The sequence below is a fragment of the Pezoporus occidentalis genome, unplaced genomic scaffold (assembly GCF_034315485.1).
Source record: "Pezoporus occidentalis ecotype Australia unplaced genomic scaffold, CSIRO_AGI_Poc_V1 ctg163, whole genome shotgun sequence".
Taxonomy (NCBI): domain Eukaryota; kingdom Metazoa; phylum Chordata; class Aves; order Psittaciformes; family Psittacidae; genus Pezoporus; species Pezoporus occidentalis.
In genome coordinates, this window is record NW_026913457.1 from 1,326,557 (window position 1) to 1,353,536 (window position 26,980).

A 26,980-nucleotide genomic window follows, 5' to 3' on the forward strand; every position below is an offset into this window, starting at 1 on the left:
GCGGCCGACCCGCTCCCGGCGGGCTCCGCGGCACGGGGCTGCGCGTGCGCAGTTGCGGTGTGGCGCTGCCCGGGGCCGGGCGCTGAGGGCGCTGCCGCTGAGGGAGCCCCGGTCCTGGCAGTTCCTGGCTCCGTGCGGTGCTCTTCGGTATAAACGGTGCTGGAGAGGGGTGCGGCTGCGCCTCTGGGGCGGGACACCGGCATGCAGCGCAAAGTGGGAGAGAAGGGGGCTGCAGATCAGTGCTGTGATGGGATCCGGCGCCTCTCGGGAGCCGCGTGGTCAGCTGATGAAGTTGCTGAGCTGTGCTGCCTGCACTATAGGAGCAGGCTCCCTAAGCAGGGGAAGCCAGATCCAAGCAGGGAGTGGACTTCACTGGCAGCTGTTGTCAAAGTGGAGTCCGCAACCCAAAGAGAGGTTCTTGCTAGTGCAGGGGCTCTGCAGGGTAAGACAGCCGTGGGGACGGGGGCAGCTGGCGGCGAAGGGGAGAGGAGATGGCAGCCCTTGGTGCTTTCTTATTTAATACCTTTGAAAAAAAAACCCCATTTGCGTCTCCACCCAAATGCTTTACTCTTTGCAAAAGCTTTTACCGCTTCTGCCTAGAAAGAGACGGTTATGGTGAAGCTCTGTTCTTCTCAGGCTGTATCTGAGAGCAAAGAAGTTTAGGAGGACCTGAATTACTAATGTAAACCCTTGCACAGGTGTGTTCAGCTGCTACTTGAAAGAGTGCTGGAAGGTCTCAGCTGGCTCTCCATTAACAGGCTGCCTTATTACGTTTTGTGTTGGTGATAGTTCCCCATTACCTTTTCCTTTGCTGGCACTTCCATAGTGCTTCACAAATTATATCCCATGCTTGCTTACAAGTTTGAGGAATCATCTGCCAGCGTCGCAGGGTCTAGCCAAGCATGTCAGGCATGTGCTAGTGCTGCTGTAATGTATCACAGACCTTTTCTGGATGGTGAGATACTGTTTCCTTTCTGGAATGTGGTATGGCCTGCCTTACTGTATCTTACCTTTGACACAATGTCCTGTGTGTTACCTCAATGACTTTATGAGAGCAGTGCTTCTGGTCACGGCTTGTTTAAGTAATAATGTTTCCTTTTTCAGTTACAAAGGAAGTTGTCGCTATGGGAACCGGAACAAAATGTATTGGCCAAAACAAAATGAGAAAAACTGGTAAGTATGGTGTTCAGACCGGACATCCTGTGCTACCTTTTCTTGCTGGTGTCATAAAATCGGTGCAAATGTCCCAGGCTCAGACTTGAAGGCAGAAGTGTCAGGCAGGTTTCACTTCATTAAGAAGAGAGGAGTTTAGGCAGCCAGAATGGCTGCCCTGGAGCTTGTTGTACTTGCTGCCTTGAAGGTGAATAAACTTTATATATGTGAAAATGTGTAATTTAGGCCCTTCATCTGCATGCCCAAAGAGTTCATGACTAAAAGCAAACCAAAACACAAGCAAAATAATTGTGCTGCTGTTACCTCTGATGATCCGGTTTTGTTGTGGCCTGATGCGAAAGAGCCACTGCTGAGTTAGGGGAGGGATGGCACCAGGAATGTACTAACAGGCTACTTCTCTTTACCATGTGTTGTGCAGCTAGCTAGTTTCAGGTATATGTACAATAGTGTGTGTGGCACAAACATGACTTCTCACAGCTACATTTCTTACCATTTATTGTAGGATTTTGCTCTGCATGTCTGCTTCTTTACTCGGGATGTTTGTTCCCTCTCCTAGGAGAGGGCAGAAGCTATAGGAACTAAAGGAAAAGTGTTTGTAAATATGTAGGTACAGGGCTTTCTACCTTCTTTAGGTAGATCTGCAGATCCTGTTCCTTTAGATACTGCAGTAGGCAGATATTGCTGGAAGTTTGACGGTGAGATGTGTAAATCTGGTAAATATCAGTGTTATTTACAAGAAAAGTAATTTATATTGTACATAGTGCAACAAGAGATTTCACCCAACAGCTTAACAAACACTTAAAATTTTCTGAATGCTATGCTTCATCTGAGAATATAAAGAGTTACCATTTAGAAAAAACACCATGAGGGTTTTGAAGGAAGCCAGTGTTTATTCAACTCAAAGGATTTCAGATGCCAGAAGAGTTACAATTTGGTATTTCAACAAGTCTCTGGTTTGCTGCGGAGTGAAGAGTTTTATCCTTCATTTGAGTAGGCTGTTGACCTCCTTTTGTAGCTATAGGAATTGTAAATATCTTGCAGTAACCGAATACCAATGTTAAACCTTCACATGCTAACAAATCTGGAGAACTGACACCTGTCAAATCTTGTTTGCTTTGTTGTCTCCTTTTTAGTAATGTTGCATAATGTTCTCATTTGGTTGTTGCTTCAGGAGATGTTCTGAATGACAGTCATGCTGAAATTGTGGCCAAGAGGAGCTTCCAGAGGTGAGGCATGAAGTTTACGTGCTGTTACTCAGTGCCTCTTGAGGTTGGTTGTTTTGATAAAAATGTTTTGACCTATAACAAAATAGCCGTATTTTGCAGCCTCAGGGATAAGAGTGTAATGAAAGAGAATGGTATTACTTCTGTGTAGGCAACACTTTTTTTCCCCTTTGCAACAAGCAGTTTAGCTTAATTTTTACACTTTTAAGTGGTGTGAAGGCCCTTTCACAAAAGCTTGTTTCTTTGTTCTTGTAGAGCCTCTGAACAAAGTAGGATCTGATTTCATGTGATGTCAGTGCTGATTTGATGAGTAGCTGTCAAGGGTAGCCTTTTTTCTCTTTCCTACATAACAGCTGTCGTGTTCACATTGGATAAGCTGGTTCAAGGAACCCAGACAGGAGAATAGTAAAGCTACAGAACAGAGACGTGATTTGAAGAGACATTTAACTCCACTGAATCTGACCCTGTCAGGTTGCTGTTACTAAGGTTCCAATGATGTGTTTTTTGTTTATGGATTATGTTGGATCCCATCTATCTTTAGAAGCAAAACTTCCTTGCTCCTCACAGACTTCATCAGGACAGGACAGGCACTAGTGGGTGTCTCATGTTTGTTATTTTCCCACGCATCAGAAATGAAGTAAATGTTTCATGAAAACTTTCTGCCTAACAGGTATCTTCTCCATCAGATGTGGCTGGCAGCTTCCCATCAGCAATGCAGTATCTTTATTCCAGGAACTGAAACTGGGAAATGGAAACTCAAACCAAATGTCATATTTGTTTTCTTCTCCAGTCACACCCCATGTGAGTATGCTGGAGTGAACTAATTTCATTGCTCTCACTTGTAGAATCTCTTCTGCCCCCTGCCTTTGGTCTTTTTGGTCTTTTTGGTCTGGAGCGAGTGTGAGGCAGTAATTCATGTTATTAGTATGTGCCCTAAGATGTACTTGACTGGTCCTTCACACATACATTTGGCATTTTTTTCTCACTGGATGTGATTTGTGAGAATTCAGGAAATCTGGTATGTTGTTCGTTATATAGTGGAATGCTTCGCTTTCTCTTTAGATGATAACAGCTACTATTCTATTTCCCAGAAACTAACATACTTGTCAGAGGTCCTGTCATGTCTCCTGATTGCTTTGCTTTAAACATTGTCTCCTTGGATTCAAATTATAATGGTATCATTGCCAATTATCACAGTTCCTTAAAAAAAACCCAGCAAGCAAAGAAACCCAAAACCAGCAATCCATCAAACACAAAACCTCAGAAAAAAAGCCGATAACAACCAAAATAACCCCAACCACAGCCATTGTTTAAGCCCAGCCTGTAACCCAGAACCATGCAGCTGCTTGCTCACCGCCCCGCTTCTTCCCTCCTGCTCCTGGAGGGATGGGGAGAAGAATGGAAAGAATGTAACTCCCATGGGTTAAGACCAGTCCAGTAACTAAGGTATAACACAAATCACTACTGCTACCACCAATAATAATGATGATAAGGGGAATAACAAGGAGAGAGAATATAAAAATAAAAAAGGAAGGGGAAAATACCAGTAAACACAAGTGATGCACAAATAATTGCTCATCACCTGCCAACAGATAACTGACCCAAGCACTGATTTGGGCCTTCTGGGTAATTCCCCCCAGTTTTTGTACTGGGCATGATGTGCTGTGGTATGGAATACCCCTTTCGTTAGTTTGGATCAGGTGTCCTGTCTCTGCTCCTCCTGGCTTCCCGTGTCCCTCCTCACTGGCAGAGCATGAGTGACTGAAAAGTCCTTGACTGTGGTAAGTGCTGCTGAGCAACAATGAAAACACCCATGTGTTATCAGCAGTGTTCTCAGACTCAATCCCAAGCACAGCACTGCAACAGATACTAAGACGGAGAAAAGTGACTTGTTACAACTGAATGCAGGACACACAAAAACCCCCAAACCACTAAAAAAAAAGATAAAACTCAATCAAACCAAAGAAAAAACCACCAAACCCAAACAACACACCACCATAACAAAACCAAAAACCCTCTAACAAATTAAAACCAAATTCCCACAAAACAACCAAAATTCCCACCTACAGAACAGTCCCCTAATCCAAAACTTATGAGATGGATGCAACTTCTTGTTTTGTCCAGGAAAACACTTTTGTTAAAAAAACCAAACCAACAAACATCACAAAGATGAGATCTATTAGCAAAATGTAGGAATGAGACTTCTTGGGTCTGTCATTTTAATGGAGGTCTCAATGTTATCACAATCTTACCAGTATATTCTTCAACTGCTAGTCTGTTACCAGAGTCAAGAGATCACAGTGCTCTCAAAATACACCTCATTAGTACTTCACATAGTGAATTAGTTGCTCATACTTTTGTGTGATTTTGATGGTGTTGCTGGAATATACTATGATGGTTTTCTTTAGTAATGCAATATCAGAATAGAGTCCACATCTATCTTCAAATTTAATAGCAAGAATAGTTTCCTGACTGCCTTTTTCTCACATACCTGTCATGCCTGGTTGGCTTTGAACTGAGCTTCAGAATTCTGTTTTGATCTTGTTTTAATAATACAGATTAAAATTTGCATTTTTATTTGATAGGTTATTATTTACTTACTCCTTTGAGAGCTGTATTGTTTAGTTAGATCAGACTAGTTTTCCTCTGAGTCTTCAGCACTGCCTGTGGTCTGTCAGATGCCAATGACACCTTTAGCTTTATGATTTTTATTTTAAATTTTGCTTTGTTGATTATTTCTTACGTAGAATGGAAAACATGAAATTAAACATAGGTTGGATAAAATTTCAATGAAATCTGATTCTTCATTGTACATCAGTGTTGCTTGAAAAGCATGTTCTTGTAGTTAAAATTTTCCTGAGTGCAAATCTGTGAAAGCCAATAGCAGTCATCATAGTACTGCTGTGATGTGTTCCAATCACAAGAGATACATTTGGCAAATTTAAATATTATTTCTTCTGTTGTAGGTGGAGATGCTTCTATTATTCCAATGAGTGAACCAGTGAACCAGCTTTGTAAGCCAGCAACTGGAGCTGATGCTGTTGGACAGTTAGCAGAGTGTAGAAGTAACCATGATCATTTGGGTCTAGAAGATAAAAGGAAATCAGAGAAAATGGCAAGTGACCATAAAATCAAGAGAATGAAAACTGACAATGATGGTTATTTTTCTGTAATCACTGAAGGCCTGACTGTTCAGCAAGGATCTGTGGAACGAGAAGATGATGCAAATCCAGAGGGCTGTGAAGGTTCTGCAGAGAGGCAAACAGCTGATAAGGAGACTACCTTAAGGAGACCAAAGGTAGCAGATGTTTATAGAACTGGAGCAAAATGCGTGCCTGGAGAGCTGAGTGATGCCCGAATACCTGGACTAGGTTATCACTGTGTGGGGTTATTACGAGTGAAGCCAGGTCGTGGGGACAGAACATGCTCAATGTCCTGCAGTGATAAACTGGCTCGTTGGAATGTATTAGGGTGTCAAGGAGCTCTTCTGATGCATTTCCTGCAGTATCCATTATATCTGTCAGCAATTATAGTGGGGAAGTGTCCATATAGCCAAGAAGTCATGAGGAGAGCAATTATTGAAAGGTAAGTGTTCTCTGGAAATCACATAGTGTGTATGGAGACAATGAATTATGGAAGACAACATATCACACAAATACCAGAACTTTTTTCCAGGGTCATATGCAGAAAATGTCAATTTCTGCAAATTCACATTTTCAGAAAGTGGCCCTGTGGAGTATGGAGAAAAGGTGACTCCTGCTGGTGGATCAGACTTGAAGATTCACAAAAGAGTTTCCATTAGATTCTGGATCCCCTTGGTTGTCCCATCACAGAGCACTGAGGAGCTGTTACCCACCAGAGTTTTTCTAAAAGCTTTCCAGCAGAAAAAGCAGCTGGAAGGACATGCAGTCAGTGTAGTGAAGTTGGACTTCTCAATTTATTCAGTTATCCGTACTCCAGAGAGTCATTCTGAGTAGTAAGGTTCCTTTTACATAACTGTGTTGATGAGCAAAAGCAGCTTTTATGTCGTGCAGCAGCATTCCTAATATTAAATTAAAAACCTCGCAAATCCATCCATCATAAATGCAATCTGAAATTACTCCAAGTAAATGCATAGGTAGACTTTTGCACTGTCTTTCTGGTTGTCCTTCCAGACCTTTATAACAGCCTTAAATTCAGCTTTCACTGATTTTAGACCCTGCTTTCAAACTAACTTTCTAGCAACTAAAAGAGGCAGTATATTAAACTTACTTGGAAGGGAATTGTAGTAAAACCAGTTTACTTTTTGCTGTCTTTCTGAGCTTGGATCTGAACTTAAAATTTCCCAGGAGGTTAATATTTGGGTTATTGCATTTGCATATAAGTCCATCCCATGTAAAATTTCAAAATTATATTGTCAGCCGTTCTCAGTAGAAGCTTGTGAAAGCTGCTGTTCTAAAGTTGTGAGACTGTTCCTTGTGTCTTCAGGTGAGCTGTGCATCCCTTGGAAACTGACTTCGGGAACTAGCACAGAAATTTCTGTGGTGTGGTGGAGTACATTTAGGTTTAGAAAGATGAGTCTGTTTGGCAACCAGATTGAAAAGTCATGATCTCATGTCAGCACTTGTTTCTGTTCATATTCATAGAATCATAGAATAGTTAGGGTTGGAAAGGACCTTAAGATCATTCAGTTCCAGCCCCCCTGCCATGCGCAGGGACACCTCACACTAAACCATCTCACCCAAGGCTTTGTCCAACCTGGCCTTGAGCACTGCCAGGGATGGAGCATTCACAGCATCCCTGGTCAACCCATTCCAGTGCCTCACCACCCTCACAGTAAAGAGCTTCCTCCTTATATCCAATCTAAACATCCCCTGTTTGAGTTTTAACCTGATACCCCTTATCCTGTCACTACAGTCTCTAATGAAGAGTCCCTCCCCAGCATCTCTATAGGCCCCCTTCAGATACTGGAAGGCTGCTATGAGGTCTCCACGCAGCCTTCTCTTCTCCAGGCTGAACAGCCCCAACTTTCTCAGCCTGTCTTCATATGGGAGGTGCTCCAGCCCCTGATCATCCTTGTGGCCTCCTCTGGACTTGTTCCAACAGTTCCATGTCCTTTTTATGTTGAGGACACCAGAACTGCACACAGTGCTCCAAGTGAGGTCTCACAAGAGCAGAGTAGAGGGGCAGGATCACCTCCTTTGACCTGCTGGTCACGCCCCTTTTGATGCAGCCCAGGATACGGTTGCTTTCTTGGCTGCGAGCGCACACTGAAGCCGGCTCACGTTCATTTTCTCATCAACCAACACCCCCAAGTCCTTCTCCTTGGGCTGCTCTGAATCTCTTCTCTGCCCAGCCTGTAGCTGTGCCTGGGATTGCTCCGACCCAGGTGTAGGACCCTGCACTTTACATGATTAAACTCCATGAGGTTGGCATCAGCCCACCTCAGAAGCATGTCCAGGTCCCTCTGGATGGCATTCCTTCCCTCCAGGGTATCAACCGAACCACACAGCTTGGTGTCATGAGCAAACTTGCTGAGGGTGCACTCAATCCCCCTGCCCATGGCAGCGACAAAGATGTTGAACAGGACCAGTCCCAACACCAGTCCCTGAGGGACACCACTCGTTACTGGTCTCCAGCCGGACATTGAGCCATTGACCACAACTCTTTGCATGCGGCCATCCAGCCAGTTCTTTATCCACCCAGTGGTCCATCCATCAAATTGATGTCTCTCTAATTTAGAGACAAGGATGTCATGTGGGACAGTGTCGAATGCTCTGCACAAGTCCAGGTAGATGACATCAACTGCTCTACCCCTGTCCATCAGTTCTGTAGCCCCATCATAGAAGGCCACCAAATTGGTCAGGCAGGATTTCCCCTTAGTGAAGCCATGCTGGCTGTCACCAAGCACCTTGTTGTTTTTCATGTGCCTTAGCATGCCTTCCAGGAGAATCTGCTCCAAGATGTTGCCAGGCACAGAGGTGAGACTGACTGCTCTGTAATTCCCCGGGTCATCCATTTTCCCCTTCTTGAAAGTGGGGGTTATATTTCCCTTTTTCTAGTCATTGGGAACTTCACCTGACTGCCATGATTTTTCAAATATGATGGACAGTGGCTTAGCAACTTCATTTGCCAGCTTCTTGAGCAAAAGTTCATGCTTCTGGGACACTTCACACTTCCCATGCAAGCTAGTATCTCTGCCTGGTCCGTCCCACCACTTCCATTCACGCTTTGAATGTGCAGTGCAAGCTCACCTTTTGTAGTTTTCATGCCTTCTGAGGGATGCACTTCAGAATTCTGCTGTGAGACTGGGCCTTCAGCTTCTGTAAAGGATGAGATTTGTGGCTTCTTAAATCTGGCTTTGGCGTACTTGTTTCTCATCCTCCTGCTCTGCAATGTAGAAAGAATTTTATTTTTTGAACCTGACCCACCATTAGGAATGATTGAAATGGCAGAGAGAGGAGCCAAGGAGGAGAGGTACTCTGCTGCACTTCATATTCGCCGACAATGAGGGGATCAGTGGGGATGTGAAAGGCAAAAGAGGCCCTGGTTGCAGTGACCATGAATTGGTGGAGTTCAGGATTCCAAGGGGAGGGAAGGAAGTAAAAAGCAAACTCACAACCATGGACTTCAGGAGAGCAGGCTGCTTCGAAGAGTCATGCAGGATGTGTCACCTAGCATGTGACAGCTTGCACTGGTCGGCTGTGAAAACAGAGTTGTCTTAGACTGGAAATGCCAAGTGTAGGTGCTTATCTGTGGTGGTAAAAATCTGTCTGCTTCTTTGATCTGAACTACACCCTGTGTAGTTTTTCATTATATAGTGGAATGCTTCACTTTACTGTGAGCAGTGTTCTGGTAACACAACTTGTCACCTCAGGGAAGTTTATGCGAGGTGAGGTGCACTGCTGCTAAATGAAGAAAATCCTCTGGTGTTCACTGGCTTTCTTGCTCCTCACAACTCTGAGTTGATGAAAACTATTCCAGCAACAAAAGGATTGGAAGTGAGTATTTCTCTTGCTTAGGAGGTTGGTTCAGTTCAACAAAGGTATCTGCAAGTTTTAAAGGACAGTAAGTGGAACAGGGCAGAGTGAAGGGAAAGGAGGACAAGAAGGAAACCCAGGAGCTGAACCTCTCCCATTAAGAGCCAGTTACTACACCAGTTCCTCTGAAAGGTTTATTTAGTAACTCCTTTTCTCCATAGCGTTGCATCCTTCTAGGATGGTTATAAAAGACATCATAGTATATTAATTGGGGAAACTCTATAGCTATCTCTGCAGTGGAGTTTACTGGGTAATTCTTTCCTCACTCTGTAATACTTGATGTCTTTCCTCATACAATCATAATCCCATTCAGTGTGTAGCAGTAATTTAAAGTAACGCAGGTAAGATTATGCATGTAACTGCAAATGTATCTTGTACCTTTTTAGTCTTTGATTATGAACTTCCAGGTTCATAAAACAGTTGTTAGTGTAATATGGTTTACTATGTAAACACTTTGATTATTGCAGTCTTTATCCTCCGTATTTTACCTCCATTGATTAGGAAGGTTAACTAACCCTTATATCTAGACCTTTTTAAAAATCAGTCACATTTTTTTAAGATGGACAAAGTCTTAACAAACTAGGTCGCTTTGTTTTTTTAGCAAATACTTTTTTGAAGGGAAACGTGCCCTCAAGCCTCCTTGTCTTTCTTCCATAACTCATGCTAAATTCAGTTTTAATGTAAAAAGTAACATATTTTAGATTGTGGGTGGAAACTGCACAAAATCAGCTTGTTTAGGAAGAGCAGACTTAAAATCACTTGCATTTTTCTGTGCCTACTTTAGGTGTCAGCACATCTCATGTTTACCAGCTGGTTTTGTCACCCAGGAGGTTAAGCTGCTGCAGTCAGATCTTCAGTTTGAGCACAGCCGTCAGGCAATTCAGGAAGCGCAGACTAACAGCAAAACAAAACTTGTGCCTTGCAGTGCAGGTGAGTTCACCTGGGCTAGTTGCATAACTGTGTGCAGAAATCCAAATAGAAATGAGGTGGTTTTTCTGGTTTTCTAAAATGGAACATCATTCATCGCCAATGCTAGAGGCAACATGTGACTTAGAGCAAGGAATTAATTTCAGGTCAGAACTTAATTGTTAATAATTAATAATACTCAGCTCAGCCTCTAGTTCTCTGCAGGTAGTTTTCAGACTGAATGAACACCTGGTTGATGCCATGAAGAATTTCTAAGCTAAACAAAGACAGGAAACAAGCAGCTAAAGTGGAAGTTCTGAGGTCACTAAAAACCCCCAAAATATCAAAAGGCTGCTTGTTTCAGTTAGTTTTGCATTCTCCTTGGTAATGAACAGAAGACTTGCCGTGCTGAGTTATGCTTGTAACTGCTGCAGAAATCTGTGAACGTAAAAAGAATACAGAGTAGTATAGTGTGAGGGTTTAATTGATAGAGGGTTTGGACATTGCATTTTTTGTCATGGTGATGAATGAATATGCAAGTCACGCTGTGATTTAGCAACATGGTGTCTTTTGGGAAAAAACTCAAACACTGGAGCTGCCACCATGCATGTACGGTTACTAGTACTAGTTAAACAGTTTCTTTAAGCTTGGACATGCCTACCCTCTGCTGTTGTATACTTTTCTGGCTTAACTGGAACTGGAAATTATTCTCCTACAATAGACCTGATGATAAAACAGACTGCAAACAAAGGGTTCCTGAATGGAATTCAGATTCATTAGATTGGATTTTTTGCAGGTGCCAGGAAGGAAAATATTTTGATTCTGTGAGATAGGAAACAAAATCCATCATTGAAAAATGGTGCCAGTTTACTTTGCAAAAAAGATCTGAAGCCAGCTGCTAAATCCCTGTGTATGACTTTCTTTCTGTACAGTTACCCATGTCAGTCTATTAAATAAAGATGAATGATGCTTTATCACACTTTTTTGCATATAGAAATTATGCCGTGTTGATTTTTTTTCTTGAAGAGGTGAAAATCAGAATAAATTCAGGGCTGTTACATTGAGGATTGAAATATGCTTGATAGGAACATTGCAGCTGGTATTAAAAATAGAAATGTGTTCTTTTTAATATTTTGAAGTTTGTGCTATAAAAAAGGAAAAAAAAAGAAAAACATTCTCATGTTTAAGTAGATTTTTATCTCTTTGTCAGAGGATGTCAGACTCTGACCAGGTGGTTTTAGATACTCCCCACATGTAAGATGAAGTGTTCAGTAACAGTTTTTTGTATTTCATGTTGTTTGACATTACACAGAATTTTAATTCAGCAGAGCGATACAGCATTGTACCTAAATCACAGTGCAAGTACCATTTACACTTAGGAGAGCAGGGTAATTGCAGCATACAGCTGAATCACGATACGAGTGCGATTAACATAATCAGCTGCCATAATATGCTTTATAATGTGTAGGTTTTGAGCATCTTGAATGGCAAGATGGTATCATGAAGGAGAAAAACTGAATATTTTCTTTAGAGTTAATGCATGTGCAGCTGTTTTGCCTGTTAGGAACACAGAAAAATGGGAGAACTTAGGGAACAAAAAATGTCTCCCCTCTTTTTTTCTCCCCTCAGGAGGGATGGGGAGGAGAATTGAAAGAATGTAATTCCCACGGGTTGAGATAAGAGCAGTCCAGTAACTAAGGTGTAACATAAACCACTGCTGCTACCACCAATAATAATAATGATAAGGGAAATAACAAAGGAAGAGAATATAACTGCTCACCACCCACCTACAGATACCCAGCCCAACCCAAGCATCGATCTAGCCCTTCCATGTAACTGTCCCCACTTTATGCGCTGTGGTATGGAATACCCCTTTGGCTAGTTTGGGTCAGGTGTCCTGTCTCTGCTTCCTCCTGTCTTCCCCTCCTCCCTGGCAGAGCATAAGGCTCACAAAGTCCTTGGTCAGAGTAAACATTACTGAGCAACACTAAAACCATCGGTGTTATCAGCGCTGTTCCCAGGCTGAAAGTCAAAACCACAGCACTGCATCAGCTACTAAGAAGGAGAAAAAATTACTGCTACTGCTGAACCCAGGACAGCAGTAGAAGTTAAAAACTGTTTTCAGGATATTGCAGGACAGATTAGGTATACAGTTTTGTTGCTGTTAACATGCCACTGAGCTTTGGTCCTTATTTATGAATCTATGAGGCATGGTATGCAGAGTTTCAGCATTAAGAAGTTTACAGTCTTAAGATGATAATAAGGTAACCAGAATGGTAAAGGATAAGGTTGTTGGCACTTGCTATGTCTTTGAACAGATTATTTTTATTTGACTTCTAGATAATAATATTTTTTAAGTACAGTCAGCAAATATTTGATGTATGTCAGTTATCAAACTCAGAGAGAACTATTTGGAGCATACCATACATAATAAAATAGTAGCACACAGTAAATAAGGAAGATGTAGACTGTCTGGTGCAAGTAGTCTGAATTATTTTGGGAATCAGCATGGTATCACGTGAACACGTGGAATGAAACGAACTGTTAAATTCTGCTTTTGTGATGAGAGCATATCCCTTGTTCATAATCCTTTCTTCTGCAGCTATCAGTTGGACTGCAGTCCCTGAGCAGCCTCTGGATGTCACCTCAGATGGCTTCCGTCAGGGAACAACAAAGAAGATGATTGGGAGCCATCAGAGCAGGTATGAAAATGTTGTGGTGTCTGAATGCAGAGATCTTTTTTGTTAGCCAACACACACGTCTGTCAGCTCATGTGGTGCCTGGCGTATTGTCAGAGTAGAGGAAATACAGGGAGTGAGGAAAAAAGGGGAAAGGCAGGGAGCTGGGGAAAGAGAAGAGTCACTGTGTAAGGGAGAGAAGGGGAGTTGGAATGGCAAAAATTGATGAGGGTTAACAAGTTTATCCTATTTCTTTGCTTTCACTGTTGATTAAAACTAGAATTGTAGGTAATGGTGGTGGTGGATTACGATAAATTTTTATTAAAATATAGATTATCGTTGAAATTAGCAGAATTTTTGCTTTGTATCTCTTGAGTTGGTGACTGTGAAGGAAATGCGTGTTCTACAGGTCCTTCTTCTAGATTTCTGTAAGAGTCAGCCAGCTGATCTGCTTGTATGATTGTTAAAACTGTTGTTTTGCAATGTGGCTTTCTGCTTTAAAGTTTTAAAATGTTATGAAGTGCCTGTAGCATCTTCCTAACACAAAACATGTCACTTTCCAATAGTTTCTTGACACTGTGCTCTCTAAGAAACATCATAATCCATGTTTAAAGAAACAGTTACACATTTTTCTTGTGGTTGAGAGGAATTACTTGTAAACATCTGCAGACAAATCTCTCTCTACACCTTTCTCGGTTTAGGTGAGGTGACCAAAATTAGCACTGGTCTGTGGAAGTTCAGCTTGAGGGCTGCAGTCATGTTTTGGTTATTGGCTGCTTATACTACGGTTTATCAATGGTCATGGTGTTCTTTTTTTTCCTGGGCTTTCTGGGAGAAATATGATAGTCCTGACAGTAGTGAATAAGTAGATCTTGGACAATTCTAGAGGATAATTCATTCACATGCCTGAGAGTTGCATGTTCTGAGCTTCTCATTGACTGAAGGTTATCCTGGTATATCCTAGTATTTCTAGTTTTCCCTGAAAGAAGAGGACTACTAGCTTTGTGGTCTGTTATGTGTGACATTGGTTTGTGGGGTATTGTTAGCACAGGTGACCTCGGTGACTTAGTGTGTCTTTTGAGACAGGCTTTATGTGCACAGTGGAATATTAGTTTTCATTAGGTGGTATGTAATGTATTCCAGAAGATGTGTGAAAGATCAGACAAACCAAACAACCTCTTCTTCTCAGTAGGCTTAAATTTGTTACGTAGCATTTGTGGATCCTCAACTCTCAAACTCTAGAGCCACTGCTAGGTGCCAGTGTGCTGTAGAAATTTAGTTATTGTTGAGAGCTCCTCCTCTCTTTTACATGTGCCCAAAATTTACTAAAACATTCAGAAATTATGGGAGAGGGCCTACAAGACTGTGTGACTTCAAAGGCCTTGTTTCCTTAGGAAATCAGGATTAAAAACGTCTGTCAAAGAATACGTAAACTGTTCACACTGGTGTGATAAATCGTCACGAAAGGAACTTCTATCATGAAAATAAGGAATTCATATCCTTACTGGCAGTGGGTGATTAATAATAAACAGGACTTAATTTCCCTCAAGGAAGCTCATGGTGATTCGTGGGGGGTGTTGTTTAGAGTTTCCCCCCCTTGTATGCTAGATAACACTAAATATCAAGGAAGGTAAAGCTGACTGACTAAAAGGAATTTGTAGGTAGATGTCTGGTATGTGCTTTTGTTAATACTTATTTAACCAAAACACCAGAAAATACAATATGAACTACTGGCAGATTAACATGAAGATGAAATTTTAGAACATCTTTGCATGCCAATTTTGAGGTTCTTAAAGAACATACTACCAAAATAGAAAGGTTTTTTTTGACTGGTGGTTTTTTTCAGTGTTTCTGGAGAATCAGTTTGCACTTGTTGGAGAGCTCAGTCATTGTAAAGACAAGTGTATAAAGAGAATTTACTTAAATAGAGAAAATAGCTGGGGCTCTCAAAAATGAACCATGCTTTATAAACAGCTCTTCTAGCTGTGTTCTCTTTGGGGAGGGTGAGGGGCTTAAAGCTGACTGAGATGCATATGGTATCTTCAAACTTTGACTCACTTTATTTTTTGATGAGCCTTTTAATATTTAACTGCTTTGCAGCTGTTGCTGTGTGTGTCCTTGTCACTATTGTGAGAAGGACAGCATTGTTCCATCTAGTCCTCCTGATTCTTTTATTTGTTCTGAATAAGTCTGCCAGTTTGAACAAGCCTTTCAAGTCCTCCTGTGCTTGTTTGATCAGTTCTGGGACTACTCCTTCTGGCTCAATCTTGCTGTAGTTGTGATCTGATGATGGTGCACTCTCACACAGATAACAATGTGTGGCTATTAAAATGTTCTCTGCAAACTGATAAGAGTGCTGGCTGGCACCATGGTGGCAACAGAGCTCTTTGTCAGTACAACATTTAAACAAAGTAAAAAGGCAGGTGGGCCACTTGGATGGGGTAGGAAAAGTTAAATTGTTGAGAACTTTCTACATTCTTTGAGAAGTGAAAATGTTTTTCATCAAAAACATTCAGCTGGGATGTAATACTGTGAGGTGTAAGAGGAAGTACATTTCTGAATCCTTTTTCCATCAGAATTCCTGATTTTATTTTTTTTTTTCTATCAGATCCAAGATCTGTAAAGTGGAACTCTTCCATACATTCCAAAAGCTGGTGATGAGTATTCCACCTGAGGATCTGCCAGACACGCTCCGGTAAAGACATTTTTGTTAGATTTAGAAAAGTGATTTCAAACTTAATGAAACTCAATAATTATGTGATAATATCAGAATCTGCTCATGAATCTCACTTTTGATAAGTTCATTGTTAAAATTTGGTCTTTGAAAATTATGGCATGTACTTGATGGGTTAGGAAGACTTTTTGGTCTTTCTAATCACCTCCATGGAGAAATAGCTATCACATCTCATATGTTAATGACAGAAGAAATTGCAGGTGGGTTGTTTGGAGTTAAGGTAAGAATCTGGGGCAGCTGATCTGTTCTGAAGGCTTACTTCTTTTGAGAAGGGTAAACTGTTCCTGATCAGTGGGGCATTGCACTAGGTCTGGTGTCTAGCTGATGGACACCTCTGTAAGCCTCTTCAACTTGCTGTCTTTGCAGAAAACTCTACATTTTGTTTGTTTGTCTTCTGAGTCAAAGTGGTTTTGTCTGAAACAGAATTTGAGGAAAAAAAGTTTGCTGTTTTGTTTTGGTTGGTTTTTTTGGTTTTTTTTAGAAAACTGTGGGCTAAAATCTTTTTTTTCATCCAAGTGTATGATGGATTGAGAGCTAGTAAGGTGAGAAGTTGTAGGGCTCTTTCTGCAATGTATGTATTATGAAGACTTTCTGGAAAGACAGAAAGTTGGCTGAGGAAGCTACACTTGGAGGTTTCTTTTATATTATTAGAAACAAGTTTGATTTATCAGACTGCAGTTTCTTGTGATAGTCACCTGGTCTGGCATTGCATTATGTGCATTACGTGTCTGGTGGTATTCCAGCCAGAGCAGCTACCATGGAGTAGGGCGTAGTTTTACATATACAAAAAACTTAACTCTCACTTTGGCTTAGAGATTTGGAGAGATGTAGAAGGTTCCAAATCCACTGCCTTGAAAGGGTTAGTTTATTTCAGAGTTATTTCCAGGTATGATTTCACCAGGGATGTGATTACGCCAGCTGTTAAGCTAATTTAACTGCTGGTAGCTGCTGAGGGTGATGGTCCCACAGCAGTCTCTGCTGCTGATGGCTGTAGATTCTTGTTTTCTCCCTTGTATCAGTTGCACTTCTCCAGCCTCAGGGTGAGGCAGTTCAACTAGCTTATGCTGCAGAAAACAATTTCCTTGTCTTCTACGTTTTCTATTGGATGAGCTGAATTGGCTCGTGTAGGGCTAAAACATGTAATAAATCCTTTGCAAAGGAAGTAAGAGGTATGTGTAGCTGGAAGAAAGGGAGATGGGCTGTTTCTGCCTTTCCTGGTAGCAACATATTAGCTGAGGTGAACCCAAAAAAAAAAAGTGTGCCCTGGATTTTTATTATTAGATCTTGCATGCCATTGGGTTTCTTGCAGTTACCTTTTTTGTCTGTAGAAGTCTCATAACTATTTTAAAGTTCTGATGCCAGCAGGAGCCGTGCCACTGCTGAAACACTTTCAACTGATTCTATAAATAGAATACACTCTTCTTCAGTTTTAAATATAAAATTGTTAACCTTTTTTGAGTGGGAGTTTTTATCACTTGTTCAGCCATCATAACATCCTCCAAGTAGAGCGTGAGCAGAGTGTGAGCTGTGCCTTGTTGGGTAGGTGACTCATTGTGCTGATCATGTGCTGCTTACATAAAGTCACTTCCCCTCAGGGCTTTTCTAGACTCCAGTGGCTTTGTAATTTCCTTTGACTTTTTTGTCCTTTACCATTCTTCTGCTTGGGTTTCTCCTGACAAAGTCCATCTGATGTGCAGATGTGGCTGCACAAACTCGATTTATACAGTAGAGGTGCTAGCTCACCAGTCAGCTTGTCCAGTTGCTTTCCTGTTGGAAGTCTTTTTTTTCCCCTACTCTTCACTTAGAAAGCAAAATTTAAAAAAAATTTGTATTGCTGTTTCCTCCTTCTTCTCTTTCCTTTCCTGCAAAATATTCTGATGTGTTTTCTTCCTTTTTCTTCCTTTCCTCCTTGTAGTTTGAATTTGAGTGGCCCTCAGATAAAAAATCCCACACTCTCAAGTTGTTTCCTCTAAACTCCTGTGTATTTAAGTTACCCAGCTCCATATCTTCTTCCCATTCAAATGCATCTTATCTCCTCCCACAAATGTTTGGCTCTGGTGCTATGCTGTCACCTAGTTTCCTTTTTCCACTTTGTCCTTAAGTTCCTGCTTTGCTTCTTCTAGTCCACTTCTTGGTCTCTTGCCACCCATCCTTTCTGCTCCATCAAGGGAATCTCATTGTGTTGTCCTTTAAAATTTGCTGAACAGTTTTGTCTTGGTACATTCAGACACAAGCCATTCTTTACTTAACGTTTCCTTCATCTAAGGTCGTCCACTGTCAGACCTAGGATACCGGGGCAGTTAAAGCTTTACATGGAACTAGTATACTGCTGCTGATGCTCTTTTGTTTTCTTCTTTATGGTGTCTAAAGCTGCTTCTCTGGCTTCTTGTGCCTTGCCTTCTCTTTTATTCTTCACTTCTCTCCAGGGGATTGATGTGGGCACTGTTACATTGGAAAAGGGAGAACGCCTACTGGGGCAGAACTCTGCTGGCTCTCCAAGATGCTAAACATTACACTGAGCAGTTGTTTTTGTCAGGATTTAGTTTATTTGCTTTCAACTGAGACAGTGAAGAGGTTGTGTTTACCTGGCATTAGCTACTTCATGAAGAACCAGATAGTGCTGTGTTATGTTGTTACACTTTCTTCCTTTCTGATAATTTCTATGACCTCTGGCTTCTGAACCTTACTTATATTTTCATTCACGTCTCTAGCTAGACTATCTAAACTTACTTGTTTTTTTATAACCTCCACTTGCCATACTCCATTCTCTTCTGTTGTCTCCCTTTCACATGTTGTTTCATGTTAATGTTTTGAAATTACTGGTACATAAATCCATCATCCTCACCATGTTGTTTGTGCTCACTGTCAAAGGAGACGTGCTGTGTGGCAGTGTTGTGCCATTGCTAATCTTAATTGTTATGTAGAAACCTCTGCAATATTATTGTTATTTGCAGATCTCTTAGTGGTTTCTTAGTGGTTATATGGCAAAGGAGGTTTTTTGCATTTTTGGTTGTTTTCCCTGCTGGTAGAAAAACTGCATGCTTTGTGCATCACCTGAGGAAGTGAAAGACTTCTTTTGTCACACAGTGGTATCCACCATACAGAGTCACCAGGCCTTTCAGTTTGTGCAAGGTGTGGCTGGCTCTGCAACCCTTTGTCTGAATGTAAGGGAGGCTTTGTAACATAAACCTGCCCCAAGTTTCTTGTTGGGCTTATTACATGGATCACTGATTCTCTTTTCTCTTAAATTGTAGCCAGGAGCCCTCACAATTAGGATCGGGCTTTATTCGTGGTTCCCATTCTGTCTGCAGTAGGAGCAATTCCAGTTCCAGTGACACCTGATTGGAGGGTGTGGGCTGCTGTAGAGAGCAGTGCAAGGACTTTCAGATGGCTTTAAGATACATTATAAAACCTTTGTTTGAGGTTCATGTTTAAGGTCTTTTTGCCAGTGTTTATTTATGAAAAACAAAAGGATGTCACCAGGTGGCTGCTAAATATTTCCCTATGGAATGAGGGAGGATGATGGTAAGGAAGTGTCAGCCTAATGAAAGTAACTGTCATTGGAGAGGTGCAGTTTCAGTGTTACTGATGTTCTCCAAATTAAAACCAAACCAGAACAACCACCATATCTGGCAAGAATTCTGTTGCAATTTTCTAGTACCTTTTCCATTTTCTTTTTAAGATTGGTACATGAAACAGTTTCTGTGATGGTCCCACCACTGCATGGAGGCCTGTGGAGCAGCTAGGTCCTCCGCACTTTCTATAGTGCACATCACAGATGCTTGTTTAGGTCTTTGCCAGATTGAAGAATCTTTTAGTAAGTAGTATATTCTGCCCCATAAAGATTCTTCATAATGATCTCAAGACTTGGTCCTTATTTTTTTAATTACTCTGTTGAGCTTTTACATCTTTCTCTATGGGATTGATTTTTTCCACATCTCAGATGACACTGGAAAAAGCCACAAAGTTATTTTTCCTATTTTTGAACAATACATTAAAAATCTGGTATCCCAAGCTTAGGCACAGCAATATACCGACAGTCTTCCAGATACTGCAGAGCCTTATGTTACTGTTAGAGCTTGTTGTATTTGAGCAGACCCCACTCACAGGAAGTCAGTGAGCTAACTCAGCATCTTGCCTGCAGTGACTGCATTTGGTCTGTAGCTCTGAAGAAGACACTAACAGAATCAGGCCCTGTATGTTTTTCTGACCCCTGTCATTATGGATTCACATCAGATTTTTACATACTGGAGCTCTGTGAACTTTTGCCCTCTTAGATGCGATTCATTAATTTTTGTACAACAGTATGTTCTGTTTGATGCCTTGTGCTTACATCAACATTTTTCATGTGCAGAGTCACTGGAATCTCAAAAGTATATTTTAGTTCAATGTATACGTTTGAATACGTGGTTAAAGAGGTGGAGTTTGTTGCTGAGAAGAAAGTACTGCAGAGTGCATTGCTTTTCTTTGCAGGTTGCCTTGCTGGTGAGCCCATTTTTGCTCAGCTTTCCAAGTAGCTGAGCACATGAATGTTTTCAAGCAATAATGGTGATTTGTATAAGACTTTTCCGAGAGTGCAATATCTTTCAGAATGAAACCTGTGGATCACATCTCATGTCCGTGGCACACAGCCATCAAAATCACTGTCTCTCTCTTACATAGTAGTGAAGGGGCAAGATGAAAATAGTAAAGAGAAACATAAAAGGAATGTAGTCAGGCAGACCTGGGCAGGCAGTAGATCATACAGTTGTACTGCACTTTGCATGGAGCAGCAAATTGGCACTTCTGCCAAAAAAATGTCACAGGTTCTTTATTACTGATGCTCAGACCCTCAATGGCCCAAACACAGCTGAGATACAAATCGTGAGGGATTTAGGCAGATGTAAGGTGCCTTGAATTTGTGTCATAGTTTAAAACCAGGCAGAGCTCCTTCACTCACTGTACCCCCCCTCTTCTTGCCCTCCCCCTACTCCCGGAGGGACAGAGAGGAGAATCGAAAAGAATGCAACTCCCACAGGTTGAGATAAGAACAGTTTAGTAACTAAGGTATAACACAGATCACTACTGCTACCACCAATGATCATAATGATAAAGGAAATAACAAGGGAAGAGAGTACAACACCTCACCACCAGCCAACCGATAACTCACCCCCCAGGCCCAACCAAGCTCCGACCGATACCTCCTCCAACCCTGCAGTCCCCCAGCCCTTCCAGGTAACTCCCCGTTACATCCTGGGCATGACGTGCTGTGGTATGGAATACCTCTTTGGTCAGTTTGGGTCAGGTGTCCTGTCTCTGCTTCCTCCTGGCTTCCCCTCCTCCCTGGCAGAGCATAAGGCTCACAAAGTCCTTGGCCAAACCAAAACATCATTGTTACCAGCTCTGTTTCTGAGCCGAAAGTCAAAAGCACAGCACTGCACCAGCTACCAAGAAGGAGAAACATGACTGCTACTGCTGAACCCAGTAATTTGAAAGCATTTTTCCCATATATAGATTGAAAATTTCTTAGAAGCTTAATGGAGATTTTGAACATGAATTGAATAAATCTGTTTGATTTTGGCAGCTCTTTGAGGAAGCTGTTTAAAATGCAGCTTTCTCTTGCATCCACTGTTAAATTCTACAGTGATGTTGTCTGCTTGGAGAATGAGAGCCCAAGAGGCTGCACTCACATGTGCTCTTGTAACTACTACTACAGTGGGGTGAAAATACTGAGCTGCTCCTTGCTGTCTATCCTGCTTTTGTGCTGTGTTGTCCTCTACTGTCTCCTGTAATAGTTTCCAAACAAAGGTCTATTGGAATGATCTAGGTTAGAAGAATCTCTCTCATTTCTCATAGGCTTAGAAAGTTGGGGCTGTTCAGCCTGGAGAAGAGAAGGCTGCGTGGAGACCTCATAGCAGCCTTCCAGTATCTGAAGGGGGCCTATAGGGATGCTGGGGAGGGACTCTTCATTAGGGACTGTAGTGACAGGACAAGGGGTAACGGGTTCAAACTTAAACAGGGGAAGTTTAGATTGGATATAAGGAAGAAGCCCTTTACTGTTAGGGTGGTGAGGCACTGGAATGGGTTGCCCAGGGAGGTTGCTCCATCCCTGGCAGTGTTCAAGGCCAGGTTGGACAGAGCCTTGGGTGACATGGTTTAGTGTGAGGTGTCCCTGCCCATGGCAGGAAGGTTGGAACTGGATGAACTTAAGGTCCTTTCCAACCCTGACTATTCTCTGATTCTATGTGTTTTAATTAAATTGTTTCACACTGCTGGATATGAGTTGAAGAGCCGTTGATCTGCCAGCAGATGCAGGAAAACCAGGAACATTTAGCAAGGATGAAATGCAGAACAGCTAGGCATTGGAGTATTTCTCTTGGCTTAGTGGCAGGTGCAATATCTGTCTGTCTGGATCTGCATCTACATATATGCATTCACAGCAAATGCAAGCAAAACAGCTGTTTCACCTTTAACAAGACTGAGCAGGTCAAAAGATCTGTGTTGTAGAACTCATTTTTGATCTTTGACCATCTTAAATGTGACCTCATAAGTACAAGTAGCTGTGTTTTGAAGATAAAAGCAGCATCTAGTATTAGCTATTCTGTGATAAAGAACAAATATATGTCATTAGATGATTTTATAGTGAAGAAGGGCAGGGTCAAGATCTTAAACAAATATGTCAGACATGCTTGAAGTGCAAGAAGCATGCTAGCATGAAAGAGTTTCTCCCAAAAGAAACATTTGGTCATTACCCGTGAATGTAAGCGTGCACACTGCTCCCCAGGGTGTGGTTTTGAGGTGGAGCAGAAGGTGCAGGTGGTTTGTACCATGTCTGACGTACACGTTGGGAGTACCTGGGAGAGAACAATTTGCCTATGGTAAGGATTCGGAGGTGGTTGTGGTGAATTGACCTTGGCCTTTCTTGGAACTGTGTCGTTCTGCTGAGGTTGTAGGGAGTAGGTGCTACATGCAGAAGGGGAGCAGAGCACCAAAACTGCTGAGTCTCTTTTGCTTTAGAGAGAAGATAAAAATATGTTTTCTCCTTTGTCTCACTCTTCTCCATTATTTTGTGTTGGAAAAGAAAAGCTATCCTCTTTGCCCTTGTCACCTTTCCTTCCCGCCAGTAATCGTGTCTGTTCTTCAAGCAGAACTAGGCTACTTGTTCTGCACCTATCTCTAGCCACCTTTTCAGCTTTCCTATGACATTTCTTTGCTATAATGGAAGTTTTCTATAAGCTATGACACAAACAATGACACTTCTGTTGCTGGAGAGTGGTGAAGCATGGAGAGGAACTGGTTTGCTTCCTTTTGTAAGACTGCTGACAGCGTCTAGATAGATACACTAGCTTCAGGGTCCGTCCTCTCCAGGTCTTGTCTAGAAGCACAAGAGAATTTCACTTACTAGCATGAAAGAGCTCAAATGGCATCATCATGTGCTTGGGTGCTTGGGTTTTGTGGGTTTCTTTCATTTTGTAGCATTACATTCAATAGGATAATAGAAATGTTTTCTGTGTTGTGTATTTCCTGTCAGGATGAAGACTCTAGAAACCTACTGGGACTACAAGGAAGCTGCACTAAATTATCAAGAAGCCTGGAAAGTGCTGCGTAGCCAAGCCCTAATGGGCTGGGTCAAGAATACCAAGGAATACCTGCAGTTCACGTGAGAATACATGCGGCTGTGTAAATCCAGCAATGAGCTCTGGTGCACAGATACCGCTGCAGTTCAAGGACTAGGAAAAGATATCCTCTAGTTTGTCCCTGCCCATGGCAGGCGGGTTGGAACTAGATGATCTTAAGGTCCTTTCCAACCCTAACTATTCTGTGATTCTATGTGCTGTAAGGAGACAGTGAAAAGGAAAGCAGTTTAGAGAAGTCTTTATTTTGGTTGAGTTGAAGCCCCTTTTTATTGAAATATAGAAAAGAATCATTGTAGACTTGAAGTTCTGAGCTGCATGAAACAATTATGCCTCAAAAGAAAGGAAGAAGTGACGTGCTATCCCCTGTTACCCGAGGATATGATCAACCATAGTCCATTGCAGTGGAAGTAATGTCAACTGAAACTAAAGCAGCGCTATGGCCATCACTTGTAAATTTTACTGCTGCTTTTAAATCCCCCCTCTTCATAATGTTATGGTTGGGTTTGTGTTGCTGGGACGACCCTGATGTGTAATAAGTAATGTTTTTATAACTCTTGGCTCTCCTTGTCTGGCTCCTGGAAGAATTTTCCACGTCCCCCAACCCCATTGCTTCTAACTGGAAATACAGGTTCTGTTAAAGGGTCTTTTTTTCTGGAAATCCTTCATGTAAGCTTCTAGTTACTAAACACAGCCAAAGCAGAAGTAAAAAAGTTCTGGGGAGAAGCAGTGTCAAATAATACCACTTGTGATCTATCTCATGTGCCTGTTTTAATTTCACGACTTTCCCAGATACCTGTTCAACTGCTTTGCTTCTGTGGGCAGGAAAGAAACCTCCTGGTTCAAACCTGTCAGTCCTGTGTAATTCCTGGCAAACAGTTACCTACTTTGCAGTGTTTCAAGTGCTGTCCAACCCCTGTCTCCCTGTGATATGTGGTTAATTAAAAGCAGGGGTACCTTAACCATTTATGTCACTGTTTCCTGGCAACTGTTCATTAATTGCCTGGCACAAGTGGAGATGCTTTGGGGGAGACTGAAGTGGTCTCTGACAGTCTTTGCCTTTATGCTTTATTACCAAGTAATGTCTACATGGCAGTCAGTAAATGCTGGGGGCTGGGGGAGACAGCAGGTAATTCTCTGTAAGCTTTTTGTCCCAATTATTGCATTCTGTGAGCAAGTTCAGGACTATGTAACTGCTACTGAGCACACTCCCCTTTTGTACCTTTTCTGCTGTAAATTGTGCTTCATAAAACATTTGCACAAGGCAATGGGAGGATGAAAGAAGTGGATAATTTAGAACCTAAGAATTTTTTAGTGACTTGAATTTTCTGGTTTTTTGGTATCTTACCACAGTTTCGGATTTGAAAAATGGGCACAGCAGTTCTCCAAACAGCCTGTACAGTCAACCTGCTGAGCTGCATATGGGACTGTTCAGTACATATTGCATTACAGTCTGAGAACTGATTACAGCAAATCCTTTTACTTCACACTTGGGTTGACTGGTCAAATAAGAATAGTGCTCTTGTCGAAGAACTAACAAAACCCAAATGCTGTGTGTATGAGCCTGTCCTCCCAAATCCAGCAGAAAGACCAGTTGTATTGGTGAAGGGGGGAGCCATTGCATGTGTCTTTAGAGGACAGGGGATTATGGAGAATGGTAACTGGCATTAGTCACCAGGGGATGAAAAATGGCCAGATGCTATCACAGATTTGCTACATGGTGAACTGCATTGCAGGGGCAGAGTCCTGTAGTGTACCTAAGAGATAATTAGTGCATTTCCAGACTCCTAAAATTTACCTTTGTCCTTCCCTGAAATCTTGCAGAAACTGTAACTTACCGTACCTAGTTTCCCTTTGTTAATCAAGAAGGTCTGTAGGGAACCTGCTGACCAGACTGGAATGTTCCCATTTCCCATCCAGCTGCAATATTAAAATGGGTTACATAAGGCTAGTTCTGTCTTGGCATCCAGCTAGTTTTCAGATGAGCAGTTACATGATGTAAATGCTTTTAACTCTTTCATAAAATTCGAGCCTGGCTGTTGGGAAAGGTTGTTCCTGGATTTTCCTGTGTGTTTGTAAAGTACTTGTGACCTGTAGACTGCTGCTTTCCACTACTTGTCAGGCTTAAAAGTAGTTTTATAGGTGCTGAACAGTAATACTAACCTCACTTTTGGATTTAGTTGAGGACATATTTTAGCCTAGAGTGAGTCAATGAATATGCAGAGAGAGGAGCTAAAACAAAGCAGCATTTAAGGATGGGGCCTGATCCTGCATGATCCTTAGGGAGAACATTAGAATGCAGAGACCCTGTCACAGAGGAGCACAGTTGTGGGTAGGTGTAAGTAGAGGAAACCAAGTGCCCACAGTTGATGGTTAGTGAGGACAACCAAACGGTTGCCAAGTGGAGCAGCAGAGCTCATGAGGGCACCAAGCTTCCCAAGGCATGTGTAAAATGAGCGTATTTGTATTACTGGATAGGTCCCTGATTTTCCCAAACTAGTATGGGGGCCAGTGGTCCCTATTTTTCAGAAGAAGGAAACTAACCCTTGTTTTGAGTGGGACATCTTCAACAGCTTCACCGTTGGAGACACCATTATATTTTCAACTGCAGTAACAAGGCAGGGCCACCTGCTTACCTTTAAGGAAGTCAGAGCATGGAAATACGTGGTTTTGTCCAAAAGTAGAAGTAAACAGCCTGTTTGAGCTGGAGGCTGCAGTTCATGACATAACATGCTAACATCCAGTACCTTTGCAAAGGAAGGTTTTAATCTTCGCAGGGTGCTTCCACTGCTCACCTTAGGCAGGCTGGAGCACTTACTGATCTCAGTACATTCAGAGTAAACTCAAGACTATTCAAGTTACTCTCTTTCTTTGTAGAAAAACAAGCCATGAACCCAAACCCCAGGGTAGCTTTTCCCTAGGAGTTAAATCAGCTTTGCTGTAAGCCCAGAAGCGCTAGAGGAAAGAATGAGCTAAAGCTCTGCTGCTGCTGCTTCCTCTTGCTTGTTACAAACTATTAACTGGTTATGAAACCAGACCTGGAGAAAATGCCTGAGGCATGAGCATGGAAATGAATTGAGAATTAGTTCTGGGAAGCTACTGTTGGTAGGGAGGAAAGAAAGGCACTGAGTAAAATTGGGAGCCATAGTTGAGGGGCTACAACCAGCAGTTCTTTCTCTCAAAGCACAACCATCCCAAGCATCTGATAATGTCATTATGAGAAGGCTGCAGCAGGGATTTACAGGTAGAAGATAATTTTTTGAGGAAACACTATCTGAATTCATCTAGCAGTGGTTTAGTTATATTGGAGATGACATTTTACATTAGCTTGAAGATAGGTGATGTGGAACTGTGGCTGTAGGAATTGAGGTATTTCTGTTCAGTGTATAAATTGAGATGCCTTTCCAGGCCTGAAGGGTTAGCAGAAAGTGAGACTCACATGGGACCCAAAACTTTTCATGATTTTACAGGTGTGACTATGCTATCTAAAGGCATGCATTTCATCTCTGCATTTCAGGTGAAACCTCTTATGTTTTATTGCCATTTTAAGTGCATTTGTAGATTAAAAGTTAAGTTACTGCTTAGCACAAGTATTCTTGCATTCTCTGGAATGACTCATGTACCTGGTCTCCTA

The 26,980-nt window shown here is 41.9% G+C and overlaps 1 protein-coding gene across 4 annotated transcripts; it reads left to right on the forward strand.

Moving 5' to 3' along the window:
* Positions 1-201: 201 nt before the first annotated feature.
* ADAT1 (adenosine deaminase tRNA specific 1) lies at positions 202-25,996 on the forward strand. Of its 4 annotated transcripts, none has more exons than XM_062613057.1 (9): positions 202-442; positions 1,105-1,173; positions 2,345-2,399; positions 3,067-3,197; positions 5,363-5,981; positions 10,200-10,345; positions 12,924-13,023; positions 15,608-15,694; positions 23,244-25,996. In XM_062613057.1, the coding sequence occupies exons 1-9, from the start codon at positions 202-204 to the stop codon at positions 23,374-23,376; spliced, it is 1,581 nt and encodes a 526-aa protein (XP_062469041.1). In that variant the 3' UTR covers positions 23,377-25,996. The 4 variants fall into 4 exon arrangements, with proteins under 4 accessions (XP_062469041.1, XP_062469044.1, XP_062469042.1 ...); XM_062613060.1 differs by lacking the exon at positions 202-442 and adding an exon at positions 557-698; XM_062613058.1 differs by lacking the exon at positions 202-442 and adding an exon at positions 715-733.
* Positions 25,997-26,980: the final 984 nt, after the last annotated feature.